The sequence below is a fragment of the Notechis scutatus genome, chromosome Z (assembly GCF_049901735.1).
Source record: "Notechis scutatus isolate UNSWTSFEM ecotype Mainland chromosome Z, rNotScu1.2, whole genome shotgun sequence".
NCBI classification, from domain to species: domain Eukaryota; kingdom Metazoa; phylum Chordata; class Lepidosauria; order Squamata; family Elapidae; genus Notechis; species Notechis scutatus.
In genome coordinates this window covers 125,036,268-125,053,009 of record NC_142025.1, presented here as the reverse complement: position 1 = coordinate 125,053,009, position 16,742 = coordinate 125,036,268, and the positions used below count along the sequence as shown (strand labels likewise).

General features: G+C 41.2%; 1 protein-coding gene across 8 annotated transcripts in view; it reads left to right on the top strand.

The window, feature by feature from the left end:
• Positions 1–16,742, top strand: part of TEP1 (telomerase associated protein 1) — a 98,736-nt gene that overhangs the window by 62,525 nt on the left and 19,469 nt on the right. For all 8 annotated transcript variants that reach the window (XM_087945136.1, XM_087945135.1, XM_087945138.1 and 5 more), the window contains 10 exons: positions 351–450; positions 2,881–3,036; positions 3,167–3,376; positions 4,702–4,855; positions 5,500–5,718; positions 7,311–7,474; positions 9,770–9,886; positions 12,477–12,584; positions 14,144–14,270; positions 16,072–16,139. In XM_087945136.1, the coding sequence (XP_087801262.1) occupies positions 351–450; positions 2,881–3,036; positions 3,167–3,376; positions 4,702–4,855; positions 5,500–5,718; positions 7,311–7,474; positions 9,770–9,886; positions 12,477–12,584; positions 14,144–14,270; positions 16,072–16,139 (1,423 nt within the window). The remainder of the gene's footprint in view (positions 1–350; positions 451–2,880; positions 3,037–3,166; positions 3,377–4,701; positions 4,856–5,499; positions 5,719–7,310; positions 7,475–9,769; positions 9,887–12,476; positions 12,585–14,143; positions 14,271–16,071; positions 16,140–16,742) is intronic.

The window sequence follows — 16,742 nt, the reverse complement described above, 5'->3', positions numbered from 1 at the left end:
GAAAAGATTTCAGATATTTCAACATAAAATATTTCAGGAAATAATGGATTGCCATTTGTTGTTCTGTTAAGAGGGACAGTAGATAAGGAACTGTTACAGAGTAGGTTGGAACTCACTGTATTTCATAACTATTGTTTCTTTTTCTTTTGCACTGTTTCTTTGGTTTCCTTCTTGTTTAAATTTTAATTTGATGATTACCTGATGTAGAACTTATAATAAATATACAAGTTAAATATACAAAGTATAAATACATTTTTTAAAAAAGACATAGTGATCCTGCGTTATTTCAGGTCAACAAGCCACCACATCTAATTGCTACCTTCAGGTTTCCTGTTTCTTTATTGTTTTAGGATCCTGAGCAAGGATGCTCACAAGGCCCAAATTACAGACTGCTGCATCAGTTCAGATTGTAAACTATTAGCTTCAGTATCACTGGATAGCACTCTTAAGGTATTATTGACTGGGTCTAGGGGAGGGAGGGCACACACAACTGGATTTAAACATAAATTAAACCAGATGCAGCTTAAAGCAATGTTTCTCAATCTTGGCAATTTGAAGGTGTGTAAACTTCCAGAATTCCCCAGCCAGCATGGGGAATTCTGGGAATCCACACACCTTCATGTTGTCAGAGCCTCATGGTCTGAGACGAGCCCTCACAATTTCAGATTTTTATTTGTCACAGTTTTATTATAATGTTCTATATGAAAGCCTACATAAATTAAACTTTCCTCTTTGGCTTACATAACCTCATTAACTGATTAAAATATTTATTTATTTGGTTTGTCAATTGCTTACAAGATAATAGGTATAAGTAAAAACATAAATATGAATACATGGATACATATAAGAAAAATAAAAAAAATATAAAAGACACAATAGGACAGGGATGGTAGGCAGGTTGGTGCACTTATGCACGCCCCCTACAGACCTCTTAGGAAACGGGTGAGGTCAATAGTAGAAAGTCTAAGGTTAAAGTTTTTGGGGTTAGGGGAAGAAACCACAGAGTCAGGTAGAGCAGTGATCCCCAACCTTTTTATGCCGCGGCCCGGTACCGGCATCAGCTGGGCGCCGCGGCCGTTGCGCATCTGGGCGCCGCCATCTTTTGATGAAAAAGTGCTTCCGGTGAGCTTTCACCCAGAAAAGCTCATCGGAAGCACTTTTCATCAAAAAGATGGCGGCGCGCAAAACCAGCGGCCCGGTAGGACTTGTTCCACGGACCGGTACCAGTCCGCGGACCGGTGGTTGGGGACCCTGAGGTAGAGTATTCCAGACATTGATCACTCTGTTGTTGAAGTCGTATTTCCTGCAATCAAGTTTGGTGCGATTAACCTTGAGTTTGTATCTATTGTTTGCTCTTGTGTTGTTATGGTTGAAGCTGAAGTATTCATTGACAGGTAGGACATTGCAGTGTATGATTTTATATACTATACTTAGATCGGACCAAAGGCGGCGTAGTTCTAGCTTTTCTAGGTCTAGAATTTTGAGTCTGGTGGCATAAGGTATTCTGCTATGAGTAGAGGAGTGGAGAACTCTTCTTGTGAAATATTTCTGGACTTTCTCAGCTGTGTTAATATCAGATACACAATGTGGGTTCCAGACTGATGAGCTGTATTCAAGTATAGGTCTAGCAAATGTTTTGTATGCTCTAGTTAGTAGTGTAATATTACCAGAGAAAAAGCTACGTAAGATTAGGTTAACAATTCTTAATGCCTTTTTGGCTATGTAGTTACAGTGGGCTCTAGCACTTAGAACATTAGAGATGAGTACTCCAGGGTCCTTGACAGAGTTTGGATCATCAACAAGGTCTTGACTATTCAGCCTGTATTTTATTTTCTGATTATTATTTTTTTGCCAGTATGTAAGACAGAGCATTTGTTTGTTGAGATTTGAAGTTGCCATTTGATTGACCATTCTGATACATAGTCGAGGACTTTTTGAAGAGTAGCAGTATTGTCTGTGGTGTTGAATAGCTTTACATCGTCAGTGAAGAGGACGCAGTTGCTCTTAATATGATCACAGAGATCATTTATGTAGAATATGAAGAGAGTTGGTCCTAGAATACTGCCTTGGGGGACACCACTGTTGACAGGTGCAGAATTTGATAGGACGTTCCCAATTTTGACCATTTGTTGTCTGTTTGACAGGAATACTTCTATCCAGTTATGCAGTTGTCCAGAGATACCATAAGATTTTAGTTTTAGGAGTAGTTTGTCGTGTACCACTGAATCAAAGGCTTTACAGAAGTCTATGTAGATTGCGTCTATGGCTTTTCCCTGACTGAGTTGTGTAGTCCATATGTTTCTGCAATGTAAGAGTTGCAGATTGCAGGATAGTTTTATTCTGAAACCAAATTGTTTATTAGAGAGTAGGTTGTTTGTCTCTAAGTGGAGGATAATGGATTGGTTAATAATTGATTCCATGACTTTACAGGTGATGCAGCATAAAGAGATTGGGCTGTAATTTTCAACTAGGCTGGGCTCTCCCTTTTTGAAGATTGGGATGACCGTAGCTTGGGACCGTAGTTTTGGCAAGGAGCTGGTCCTGAAAGATTTTTCAAAGATTATGCTTAGAGGTTCTGCTATGGCAGTGGATAGCTTTTTAAAGAAGTATGCTTTGTTTCTGCATATATTTGCACTTTCTGTTCAAAGAGGGCCCCTTTCTACCCCATCACAGATTGGATATACATCTTGCTGGCATTTTTGCCAAGTTCAGTTGTTACTCTGCCTTCTTCTTGGCCAGCAATTGCTAAATAGAATCATTTATAGCGTCTCATACTACAGGGGCTCACTAAGTCTAAATCCAACACTAAGAGTAATAGCTGCAACAATTGTAAACATTAACAAAATCTTCAATTTCTCACTGTTTTAAAAAAATTCTCAGCTCTGGGAAGCTGCCCAAGGACATGTGCTCCACCAGTGGAACTTCTCCTGCCCTTTGAACTGCGTGACCTTTCATCCAAAGAATCAGTTGGTGGCTATCGGTGGATGGGACAGATCGGTCACCGTCTTGGATACAAATGGAATGAATAAGATCTCGGTGAGGTTGAGAGAGACTCGGCATATAACTGGGAGATGGGTGATTGATGAAGACCTGTCAATCAATGGAACTGGCTCTGGAAGTCTTGTGGAAGCAGATGGCCACCTTTGACCATCATTGTCTCTTGCAGGTCATGGAGGATCATGATGCCTCCATCCACTGCATTTCCTTTTCTTCCACTGGGAAAGTTTTGGCGGCGGGTACATTGGCTGGTTCCATCACCCTCTGGTCGTGGCAGGAAAACATCATCCTGGGTTCATTCAAGGCTCACTCTGGATGCACCTCAGTGGCTCGGTTCCTTTCCAGTGAAGAACTTCTCACAGCAGGAGAAGACTGCAAGGTGCAACTTTGATCACGCTGAATGAGGTTGAAGGCTGATGGGAGGGACGTTAGGGCCCTCGGTTGAGGAGCTGGTTTAAGACGGGTATAAGAGAAAATTCTATTGCACTTATAATGGATCAATCATAATTTCAATTTCTATCAGTACATCAATAAATTTACAGGAGATTATTGCTGATTGGGAACCACCCAGAAATAATAAATAAATAAGTGTATGTGTGTGTGTGTGTGTATGTACTGTACATATGTGTATATGTATGTATATATGTACATAGGGTGTGCATATGTATGTGTATACACACACACAGAGAGAGATATACTATATGTGTGCATATCTATCTATCTATCTATCTATCTATCTATCTATCTATCTATCTATCTATCTATCTATCTATCTATCTATACACACACATATACAAACCTGTGTGTGTTGTGTGTGTGTGTGTGTGTTAAGTTTTCTTGGGTACTTACATGTATGGTATTCAGCTTTGTTCGGGTATTTTCCCACGTCATTATAGTTGTGCTGTTAAAGTTGTAGCAATGTTTCGGCAGAATCTCATGTGCCATCATCAGGCTTCCGTATTGTGTTCGTCTGTGAGCCGTGAAAGCCGTGAAAGTCTTTTTTTCACAGGCTGTGAAAGTCTGACTCACCGACGAACACAACACAGAAGCCTGATGATGGCAGATGAGATTCTGCCGAAACGTTGCTACAACTTTAAGAGCACAACTATAATGACGTGGGAAAATACCTGAACAAAGCTGAATACCACACACACACACACACACACACACACACACACACACACACACACACACACACACACACACATATATACCCATACACATGCACATCCACACATAATATATAATGTGATAGATAGATATAGATATACAGTTTATCATGAGAATAGGAATAGAATAAGAATAGAATTAGATTAGATTAGATTAGAATAGAATAGAATAGAATAGAATAGAATAGAATAGAATAGAATAGAATAGAATAGAATAAGCTCATTTTCTAATCCATTTATTCCACTAGCAACCCATTTCTTTATTAAAGAAAACCACACCCATTCATATGAAATCCCATGCAGTCTACATTGGAGTTTAGCCCCAAATAGGACAAACCAATGATGTATAACTGTGAATGCAACCTTTTCTTTAAAAAATAAATTGTATTGAGGGTTTTTTGTGGGGGTGTCTTACCCTTTTTAAAACTTGCTGGTTAATTCTTTTTTCCTCCCAATGGAATATGCAAATATTGGTAATCTCCCATGTTCATGTCTTTTTGTGTTGCCTAATTGATCATTGTATCTTGATGCACAGGTTCAGATTTGCAAAGGCCACTTGGGGCAATTTTGGAGCACTTTAGGATCAAGAACTCTTTCCCCAGCCCTGTGCATGGCCTCAAATCTTGATGGAAGCCAACTGGCTGTGGGACACCATTCAGATGGCATCTGGATCTACAGTCAACCTTGGCGTAAGACAATTATGCAGTTTGGTGCCTTCATTTATTATGGAAAACCAACCTTCCTTCCTTCCTTCTCTCCCTCCCTCCCTTTTGTTCATCTACTCCATTCATCCATCCATCCATCCATCCCCTACTTCCCTTCCCAATTGTTTGATGTCTGAAATGGAGCACCAGTCTTTATTACTTGAAGTGTAGAAACTATATTTAATTTTTAGCTTCATGGATGGTAATCCTCATTTACTGGCTGTTTCATCTGAATTCTACATGATGATCAATGTCCTAGGTGAACTGTAATTTGGGTCAAAAGAACTTAGTGGAAGCCTAATTTCCTGGCAAAAATGCCCATTGGAAGAACAGCCCAACCCACAGGTGTGCAAAGGCCCTCCTGGCCACGACTGCCATCCGCTCTTGTCAGTTGTGAGTCCAGGAGAACCCCCAAATTATACACTGGGTCTGTTTGGGACAGTGCCACCCCATCCAAGACCAAAAGTGACAATTCTCCATGGACCAAAGAACCCAAACCCAGAGCCACTCAATCTTTCTGGGATTCTGTTTGAACCGGTTGCTCCCCATCCAGCCCCTAACAGGTTCTTTAATGACAAAGAGTATGAAACCTTATTTTTTTTCATCCATGCTTGTTTTTTTTCTTGCAGGCTTTCAGACAACCCCGATTCATTTGCAAGGAAGTCATGTGGCTGTCTGTAGCCTGGCCTGGTTACACCATGTATTTTTGGTTGCGGGCCTCGGCGATGGGTCCCTTTGTGTCTGGAAGACTTTTGAGAGCAGCTCTGACTGCTGCCATAAGTTCAAGGCTCATGAGAAAGCTGTGATGGGCCTTGGGGTGTCTGATAAAATGGTGGCTTCTGTCTCAGGTGAGTCCAACCAGGGGTTTCTTTGAAGACTTCAAGAACCAGAAATGATTGCGCAAAAAAAGGGAGATGCCCCTGGGAGAATTCAGTGAAATTGCAGGTAACGGTATCTGGCTAACCTTGCCTAGGCTTGATAACTAAGTTGGGACATGCTAAAGTTCTAAGTTGGGACATGCTAAGTAGGGTCCAGCTTGGTTGGAACTTGGATGGCAGATTAGCAGGAAATCCCAGGTTTTTAGATCAGGCTTAGAAGCCAAAATCTATAGCAATGATGGCAAACCACTTCCAAGTTGTCCCAAAGGTGCTTTTTCAGGAGGAAACTGAACTTCCTTTTTTTTCTTTTGAAGATGTTTCTCTTCTCATCCAAGAAGCTTCTTCAGCTCTGACAGGATAGTGGGGAATGGAAAGATTTACAATCCTTGCAGACAGCTGGTCATTTGCATCCTTTTAGAGGGTCGTTGAAGCACTTGGAGGTTTATCTGCATCCTTAGGGTCCCCTGAGTAGTTCTCCTGGTTCCTATGGTCTGCAATTTTTCCTCTGGGAATCCATTCCTAGTACTACACAGTTCAAAGGGTGTTCATCCCAAATATTTAGAAGAATTTCCGAGGAAAAAAAATGCAGACTACAGAAACCAGGAGTGCTACTCAGGGGACTCTAAGGATGCAGTGCTTCAATGACCCTCTAAAAGGATGCAAATGACCAGCTGTCTGCAAGGATTATAAATCCTTCCATTCCCCACTATCCTGTCAGAGCTAAAGAAGATTCTTGGATGAGAAGCGAAACGTCTTCCAAAGAAAAACCAGAAAGTCCAGTTGCCTCATGAAAAATCACCTTAGCGACAACCATGACCTGGATGACTGAGAATCCCTACAGATACTTCCATATTGCTTCCAAGAAAATTCCATGAAGTCACTTAGGAATTGAACTTGACTTCAAGGAGATTTCACTTTTCTTCTTTTGGTGAATACAGATATTTGTCTCATATATTTACAAATTTGTGATAGCAAGAAAAAGGAAGAACCTCTCTCTGTAGGTAACATAAACCCTTCTTTCTATAGGTTTTGCTGGAGATGTGTATAGTTAGAATTATGTGGGGAGGTGTATTGTGTACAGGCAAGTTTATTTTTGGTTTTGATGGCAACTGGATTACTCTTAAGATCCCAGCTTGGACCTTAAGTCCTGGCAGTCAATTGGTTTTCTTGGTCCTCCTAATTCCAGCCAGGCTCTTTTCAGGAGCAGAGATGAGTTATGGAAACTGGAATGAAATATTTGCAAAAGGTGTCTCTGGGTGTGTTCAGAATGCTTGCGTTTAATTACTAAGTCACTAAGTCCCCCTTTATTTGTTTAATTTTTGCAATGCAGATTTGCAATAGAGAGGCAGTACTTGTAAGGACAATACCACTTGGGGAAGAAGGAGGAGAATGGGGTTCATGTTTGAGTTTAAAATATCATTATCTGGGCCGGAAGAAGATGTTGAAAGAATTCAGGTTGCCATATGTTCTGTGAAACATATATTGACCTAACTTCTAAGTTACAAAACTATTGGCTTCTTTTCACTTTTACCTTCATCTACTGTATATATTTCTTTTTCCAGAGGATTTCACCATTGGGCTGTGGCTTTCAGAGACCCTTAGACCAGCACCTGCTTTGGATGCCGGCATCTCGCCACTCTCCATCCTCCGTGGTCACACTTCTGGGGTGACTTGTTGTGCCTTCAGCCTGGACGGCAACTACCTCGCTACTGGAAGCAAAGACCGGGTAAGGTTATCCAATGACCTTGATCCAAGGGCAGAAGAACTTTAGCATGTCCCAAAGAAAACAAAGGAAGGGGCTTCTGGGATATGGTTTCAATGTCACACCCAATTTACTTCCCCCCAATACTCCAATCCAAGAATATCGATGCCTTCATCATTTGTGCAGTGGGATGGTGAGGCTCCATCTCCTAACAAATGTCTGCTGTAATGGTTTGCTCAACTGCCTAGAATCCTTCATAGCTTACATATTAATCTTTCTAGCCTCTGAAAAATTGGTGGCTAAGAAAGTAGGAAGAAGGGGACTGGAGGCTAAAACATACACAGAATGGTTGCAGGAATTGGGTATGTCTAGTTTAATGAAAAGAAGGACGGTGGTGACATGATAGCAGTCTTCCTGTATCTCAGGGGCTGCCACAAAGAAGAGGGAGTCAAGTTATTCTCCAAAGCTCCCGAGGGCAGGACAAGAAGCAACCTGGATGGAAACTAATCAAGGAGAGAAGCAACCTAGAACTAAGGAGGAATTTCTTGACAGTTAGAACAGTTAGTCAGTGGAACAACTTCCCTCCAGAAGGTGTGAATGCTCCAACACTGGAAGTTTTTAAGAAGAGATTGGATAATCATTTGTCTGAAGTGGTATAGGGTTTCCTGCCTAGGCAGGGGGTTGGACTAGAAGACCTCCAAGGTCCCTTCCAACTCTGTTATTCTATTCTGTTCTATTCCTATTCCTATTCCTATTCTATTCTATTCTATTCTATTCTATTCTATTCTATTCTATTCTATTCTATTCTATTCTATTCTATTCCATTCCAATCCATTCCATTCCATTCTATTCCTATTCTTTTCTATTCCTATTCTATTCCTATTCCTATTCTATTCTATTCTTTTGTATTCTATTCCTATTGTCAGCTGGTGCTCCATTCAAATTCCAAGACAGAAATACTTAGACTCCATTAATTAGAGAAAAGATATCTTTTACTGGAAGTCAAGTGATAGCAACAAAATAATTCTCAATCTGAGAAAATGGGCGCGTAAATCACATATACAAAGTAATGGCAACGTTCCCACCCCCAATAGTTCAATTGGCTCATCCAATTAAAAGTCATTATGTGGGCATCTCCAGGTGGTGATGAGGCCTCTGTCCATTGACCTTGACATATTTTGATAAAGAGTTGCAGCTGCGCATAGCATAGGATAGAAGCCTAAGCAAGAACCTTCCCCCCGCCAACTTATACAGTTCTGTTTTGTAACACCTCCAGCTCACTTCCCATAACCATGTCCCCACTCCTCCCCCTGGTACTTATGACAGCCGAAAGATGCAAAGCAAAGGGGAAAAAAAAGAGAACATCTTGAAAGCTGACACCTATTCTATTCTATTCTATTCCTATTCTGTCCTATTCTGTCCTGTCCTGTCCTGTTCTATTCTATTCTATTCTATTCTATTCTATTCTATTCTATTCTATTCTATTCTATTCTATTCTATTCTATTCTATTCTATTCTATTCTATTCTATTCTATTCTATTTTATTCTATTTTATTCTATCCTATTCCTATTCCTATTCCGTTCTGTTCTATCCTATCCTATCCTATCCTATCCTATCCTATCCTATCCTATTCTATTCTATTTCTATTTCTATTTCTATTTCTATTTCTATTCCTATTCCTATTCCTATTCTATTCTATTCTATTCCTATTCTGTCCTGTCCTGTCCTGTCCTGTCCTATTCTATTCTATTCTATTCTATTCTATTCTATTCTATTCTATTCTATTCTATTCTATTCTATTCTATTCTATTCTATCCTATCCTATTCTATCCTATCCTATTCCTATTCCTATTCCTATTCCTATTCTGTTCTATCCTATCCTATTCCTATTCTATTCCTATTCCTATTCCTATTCCTATTCCTATTCCTATTCTATTCTATTCTATTCTATTCTATTCTATTCTATTCTATTCTATTCTATTCTATTCTATTCTATTCTATTCTATTCTATTCTATTCTATTCTTATTTCTATTCCTATTCCTATTCCTATTCCTATTCTATTCCTATTCTGTTCTGTTCTATCCTATCCTATCCTATCCTATCCTATCCTATCCTATTCTATTCTATTCTATTCTATTCTATTCTACTATTCCATTCCATTCTATCCTCATCCCAATCCCCATCCACATTCCCATTCCTTGCTTTAGAAAGCAAATATGGACTGTGGTGAAAGAAAGGCGGTTTGGCAAGAAATGAATAGAGCAAAAACAGCTGCAGTTCTTTGTTTTGTACTAAATGTATCTCCTCCCAATCTCAGGCCTTGTTTCTATGGGACGTAAGGGACCCTCTTCAAAAGACTCCTTCTCTTCTGCGATCCCTGCTTTTCTGCCACCAGGACTGGATTTCCAGCTGTGCTTGGATTGGCACCATGTTGGTGAGTTTGGAGAAATTCACAGAGCATGCGCTTCTGGTTCTCCTGAGGAAGAGTTCCCAAGGCAGAGAAAGGGCTAGGTTAGTTTCGGTCATTGATCGAGAAGGAAGACGCACCACCTAGCAATTGATGTAGCATTTGCAAATCCATTGTTGTGAATCAGTAAAAAAAGAGAGCCAGTCTAGAAACCAGGAGACTGTGAGTTCTAGTCCTGCTTTAGCCATGAAAGTTGGCTGGGTGACTTTGGGCCAATCACCAGGAAGCTGTGTATTCTAGTCCTGCCAGGTAAGAAAGCTGGCTGGGTGAATTTGGGCCCATCACTCTCTCACAGTCCTCTTCCCTTCACAGGGTTGTTGTTGTGGGGAAAATAGGAAGAGAGATGAGTATTAGGTATGTTCATGGCCTTGAGTTATTTCTAAAAATGGAAATAAATCTAAAAATAAAATAAAATGTGTGGCAGTTGAGAACTTTCCTCTGAGTCCATCAAAGAGGTAGCATTCTCTTACCATTAATATCTGCTGGGTTTGCCTAAATAGTTGTTGCATTAATTTTGGAGCATTTAAGTGTTAGATTTTATCATTATTCAGACACATCAAATCTTTATTATGGCCATAATGCCAGCAGACAGATGAAAGTAAAACAGAGGAAAATGAAAATACACAAGGCTAAAAAAAAAAAAGGGAAAGAAATTAGGACACATTTTCAGACCCAAGAAGTTGTGGGTAGTTGCTTATATAGCAGAACTGTGTCCCCTTTTTCAGGAAAAAGGACTAAGATGCAATAATCTAAGTGAAAATAAATAATGACTGTCCTGCAGGGTTAAAAAGAAAAAGTTTTCCTTTTAGTCACTTACACATACCCTATTTTCCTGAAAATAAGACTTAACTGAAAAAAGAGCCCTAGCATGATTTTTCAGGATGCTAGTAATATAAGCCCTATCCCAAAAATAAGCTCCAGTTAAGATCATCAGCCAGATGGATGCATTTAGTACCATATTTCCCCCAAAATAACCTCTAACTGGAAAATAAGCCCTAATGTGTCTTTTGGAGCAAAAATTAATATGAGCTGGCATTATTTTTGGGAAACATGGATAGTTCTTGATTTGTGACTTTTATTCAGCAATCGTTTGAAATTAGAACATTGCTGAACGAAGAGATTTACAACCAGTACCTGAAGTTGTGGCCATTGCAACATCCCCCACCCCATGGTCACATGAAAAAATTTGGGCACTTGGCAGGCTGCCTGTCCTTACAATCAATTCTGGGTTCCTAGTAGGAGCCCTCACTCACTTATCAGTTCTGGCAGCCATTTTGTGATAAGGTAAACCCTGTGGCTTTTATGTCCTTTCAGCATCTGTAGGCTTTCAAAGGATCATGAAGGGTCAGCAATCACATTTCAAATATGATCGCTGACCCTCAGTGGCTGAGTAATCCCCATTGGGGGCAAAAACACAACTTTTGATTGATTGATTGATTGATTGATTGATTATATGCCTTCAAGTCACTCTTAGTGACCACACAGCTGGGTCTCCTCACTATGTGTCAAAAGTAGGATCATTGAAGCCTGGTTCTTTGTGTCTTGAATGAGAAATCTTGATTGATTTATTTGACAATCCATCAGTTTGTTCGGTTTTTAGTCAGATGGCCTAGTGGTTAGGATGCTGCACTTGTCGACCGGAAGGTCGGCAGTTCGAAACTCAAACTCATTTGATGCCGTGAGCTCATTTTGCGGTGGGGGAGGGGGAGTTGTGTTTATATAGCGTATATCAGAGGTGGTATTCAGCAGGTTCTGACCAGTTCTGGAGAAACGGTAGCAGAAATTTTGAGTACTTCGGAGAACCAGCAAATACCACCTCTGACTGGAGATTTTACAGTATCCTTCCCCTGCCATGCCCACCAAGCCATGCCCACAGAACTGGTAGTAAAAATTTCTTGAATCCCACCATAATACTGGTATATATTGGAGGTTGGTGACCCTTTGAGAGCTGTATACAACAAAATTTCATTTTAATGTACATTGATTAGTGTATATTTAAACTCACAATAAAGTTATTCTAAGTCAGGGGTGTCAAACTCAATTTGAGGGCCGCATCACGGTTGTGTTTGACCTTGGGGGGCCGGGATGGGTGTGGTCAGGGTGGGTGTGGCCAGCTCAACATCACTTGCGGCCAGATCTAAGCACCCCGTTGGCCGGATCCAGCCCCTGGGCCTTGGCACCCCTGTTCTAATTCTAAGTCCTGTTCTTGCCCCAGCTTCTGAAAACCTAGCAGTTTGAAAGCATGCAAATGTGAGTAGATAAATAGGTACCACTTCGGTGGGAAGGTAACAGCATCCCGTGAGCCTTGGCTTATAGTCATGCTGGCCACATGACCACAGAAGTTTCTTTGGACAACATTGATTCCCTTAGCTAGTAAACTCAGATGGCACCATCCCCCAGAGTCAGAAATCTTCAAAAAAGGGAAAACAATGGAACTAGGAAACTACATGATTGAACAGGAGAAACCTTTGCCTTTACTTTAATATTTTTAAAGTTTTTTTCCCTCTCTCTCTGCATTCCTAACTCCTCTTTCTGACCCTTGTTCTTTTGGCAACAGCTCTCTGGCTCCAATGACGGTACCGTTTGTCTCTGGGATATGACAACTAGCGAGCGTGTCCAGAAATTCCTGGGTCACCAAAGCCCAATCTGTGGTATTACAACTGAGGTAAGGGGATAGGCCAAAGGTTATTTTCAAATCTTCTTTCCTAAATATGTCTTTGCCTCCCCTTCACTATTTTTCCTCCTCCTGCTGCAAACAAAAGCATTTCAGTAATTCTTTAAAACGAAGTGAGGGAGTTTGAACTAGAAACTGAAAACTCTGTAAAGAAGCACAAAGAGTTTGGAATTGGAAATCATTTTTGTTGGCATTTGAAAGAGGCCATTTTGATCTCTCCAGAATTGATCCAGCACTCTTTTGAGCTCAGAGAAGTTGTCTTGAGCTTGACATGATCCCTTTGGGAGGAGCCACAGCCTCTTTCAAATTCAGAACGAGCGGTTTTGAGGTTCAAAACATTGTGGGCCCTTCTAGAACACGGTCTCTGTGGATGAGGGTGGAACAGAAAACAGCTTTGCATTCAAGGCTGTATTTAGAAAAAGAAATGAACCGTGACTTGGAGAAGGCCTGAAACAAACACACAGATAGGGATTAAAAACTTTCTAACTTGATGCTTTAATGTTTGAGGATTGAAATTGGCCTGAAATTGCTATTTGCATTTATATAATCTGCACGCTTCCAGGTGTAAAGAGTTGGCTTGCAAGACAAACAAATTTAATGAATTAGTTAATGGGTGGATAGATGATGGATGATGAACGAATGATGTTATATTCTATCTAGCTCAACCAGAAGCCTCTTCCTAAGAGTATAAGAAAACTAATACCTTAAAATGTGCAGAAAGTAATATTATTATTGCTGATAACTAGTGTATAGGTAGTCCTCGATTTACAACAATTTGTTTAGTGACCGTTTGAACTTAACAACGGCATTGAAAAAAGTGACTTATGACTATTTTCCAGTTATGGCCATTGCAGCATTTCCATGTGATCAAAATTCAGACGCTTGGGAACTGACTCATATTTATGATGGTTGCAGTGTCCCTGGGGTCATGTGATCGCCTTTTGTGACCTACCAACAAGCAAAGTCAATGGGGAAGCCAGATTCACTTAACAACTTTGTTACCAGCTTAACAACTGCAGCAATTCACAACAGCCCTGGCAAGAAAGATCATGAAATGGGTCAAAACTCAACAACGTCTCACTTAGCAACATAAATTTTGTGCTTAACTGTGGTCGTAAATCAAGGACTACCAGTACTACTATTATCACCATTTAGTAGTAGAATTGGTACAATAATTATTTCTGTTAACTGTGGCTAATTCATAGTAGATTCTTGTTAGTCTTTTGATTCTTTTCCTCATTTTAGCTATCTACTCCTGGCTTATTTAACTGGCTTATTACTTTCTAAGGATGTTCAGATGTGGGACATAAGTTCTCAGCCTATCCAACTAGTATTCTGGTGGGGGTCTTCTGAGAATTGTGTTTCTGCACAGCTCTGAAGTGTATCCCATTTATAAAATCTTCTCTGTGCTGGAGCCAGCTTCAAGACTTTTTGGAAGTTCCCAGCCATTCCCAGAGAGCAGTTGCTACACATATCACGACTGTAACTATCCCTGGCCATGCTTCTTGTTTTATTCCTCTGAACTGTTCCTTTTCTGGATCCTTGTACAGAAAGACCATGTCATCTCCATGGGCAGAGATGGGCTGCTGATAACATGGAACCTCCAGGGAGTGGAAGAAACTCAGTTCTTGGCTCACCCGAGCCAGACCAACCACTGCACTGGCTTCAGGGATCCATGTAAGAGATTTCTTGGCACTGTTTTGCAAAAACGTGGTTCTGTTTTGAAAGTCTGGGATTGGGGAATGTGAAACTCCTTTGAGTATTGTTTACCCTGCAATGCAAATGAAACTTTGGTTGTGTAATATTTTTATATCAGGGTTTAATTTGGATGCAGATGATGCTTCAGGTTGCAAAAATATACATTAAAATGTACTTACATTTGGACTGGCCATCTTCCCTTAAGCCCAGGGAGACACAAACATTACATTTTGATCTAGTGGTTTGATATAATAGTTAATGCACCAGGCTAGAAACAGGAGATTGTGAGTTCTAGCCCCACCTTAGGCATGAAAGCTGGCTGGGTGACTTCAGGCCAATCTCTCTCAGGCCATCTCACCTCACAGGGTTGTAAGGAAAATAGGAGGAGAAAAGTGTGTTACATATATTTGCCGCCTTGAGTTATTTGTAAAAATAATAAAGGCAGGATAGAAATAAATAAATAATCTTGCTGTGAAGTTGAAGTATTAAAGGAATTAAACAAGAAACTTTGTTGTAGAGTATTTCAATGTGGCTTTCCCATAGGTTACCAGGGTGGGATTCAGCTGGTTTTGTTCTGACCAAAACCTTGTTCCAAGTAAACAAACACGAAATAGAGGTAACAGCAAAACCTTTTAATGATTCTTTATGAATTATGTTCCTTCACGGTTAAAAGGCTGTTTCAAACTAATTGTCTCTGATAAGAACGAGCCTTACCAAGGTTGTGCCAAGGTTGTGCAAGGCTGCCAAGAATACTAGATGAAGTTACTAAGAAATATTTCAAACACAAAGAGTCTCCAAACACCAACCAAGATATTCCAAACGTCCACAAGGCTTGAGTGCAAAAACTTCTTTGCTTCCTGCAAAGAACTCCTGTTTCTCAGCTGGCTTTTATCTCTTGAGGGAGGGATCATTACTTTGCAGCCTTATTCCTGAGTTGCCTGTGCTGCTGCAGCTGCTCTTTTCTTCAAGCAGCCCTGTGCGCATGCTCACTGGGCACAGGCTCCTTGGGGACCTCTTCATCACTGTTGCCAGCCTCCACAATCTCTGAAGGCAGCAGTCCATTCCTTGATGGTCCTGGTCCCATCCCTACATCACACGCAGGCCCCTCATCTGAGTCTTCGCTCTGAGACCTTAGCCATCTGCACCTGCTGCCGGCGAACCAGAACAGGTTTGGGCCGATTCAGGCAAACCGGATGTTAAATTTACATCTGATTTGCCGAACCGGTAGTTGAAGTGACAGGCTGGCCCTACCCTACCCCCTGCCCCACCCCTCTAAGGAGTCTCCATGTGGCCCATTTTGGATGAAGGTAAGTGCAGGGTCCGTGCAGAGACTCTGTGAGGGTGAAAAACGCCCCACCTGGGAGTTCCGGAAGCCCAGAAATGGGCCTGTTTCTGGCTTCTGGAGGACTTCCGGAGGCCGGGGGAGGCCATTTTTTCCCCTCCCAGAGACCTGAGGAAAGCCTCTGGACCCTGGGGAAGGCGAAAAATGGCCCTCCTGGAAGTTCTGGAAGTCCAGAAATTGGCCTGTTTCTGCTTTTCAGAGGGCTTCTGGAGGCCGGGGAGGCCTTTTTCTCCCTCCCAGTGGCCCAAGGGAAGCCTCCGGACTCTGGGGAAGATGAAAAATTGCTCTCCCGGAAGTTCTGGTGGGCTATGCCCACCACGCCCACTCCCACCCGTAATCGGGCAGAGAACTGGTTGTTGGGATTTTTGAATCCCACCCATGCAAGTTACTCACTGCAGAGTTGGTATGAAAGACTTTTGTTTTTACCCCCTCCCGCAGGGCAGAAAGATTTTATGTTGGCTGCAGCCGGTGCTGATGGCACCGTGAAAATTTGGAGGCCCTTGACGGTAAGAAAGGAGGGTTCTGCATTTATGTTTACCCACAAAGAAACAAAGGCAGACTAGTATAGATCTATTTCACACTTTTTAGCTCTCACCAGCTAGCCATACCCTTCTGGGAGGGGGCTGTGGTGGCTCAGGTGGTAAGATGCTGGGCTTGTGCACTGCTGAGGTCGGCAGTTTGGCAGTTCAATTCCCATGAGAGAATAAAGGAGCCTCCCCCAAATGCCTACCAGCATTCAGGCGTCCTGCGAGTAAAGGTAACACCTGAAAAAATTCCTTTTACAGAGATAGCCAGCCACCCTGGCTAACATGTGCCATACACTAAATAAATAAAACTCTTCTAGGATTTGAATCCAGGTACTTGCATATTAGATACAGTAGATATACTAACTTTTAAGCCAGAAGTGAAAGTCCTATGCTCCATCCCATAATTGGGTAGACCAGGTTGCCCTGTTAGACTGGTCTCATTGGAAAAAACACTTAAGAAAGGAGGGGAAGTCTTTTTTTTTTTTTTAAAGAACTGTGGTGGCTGCCCAATACAAATAATAGAGATCAGTTGTTCCAGGCATTGAAATAAAATTAGGCTACAACTTGAGAGTTGTAACGTTG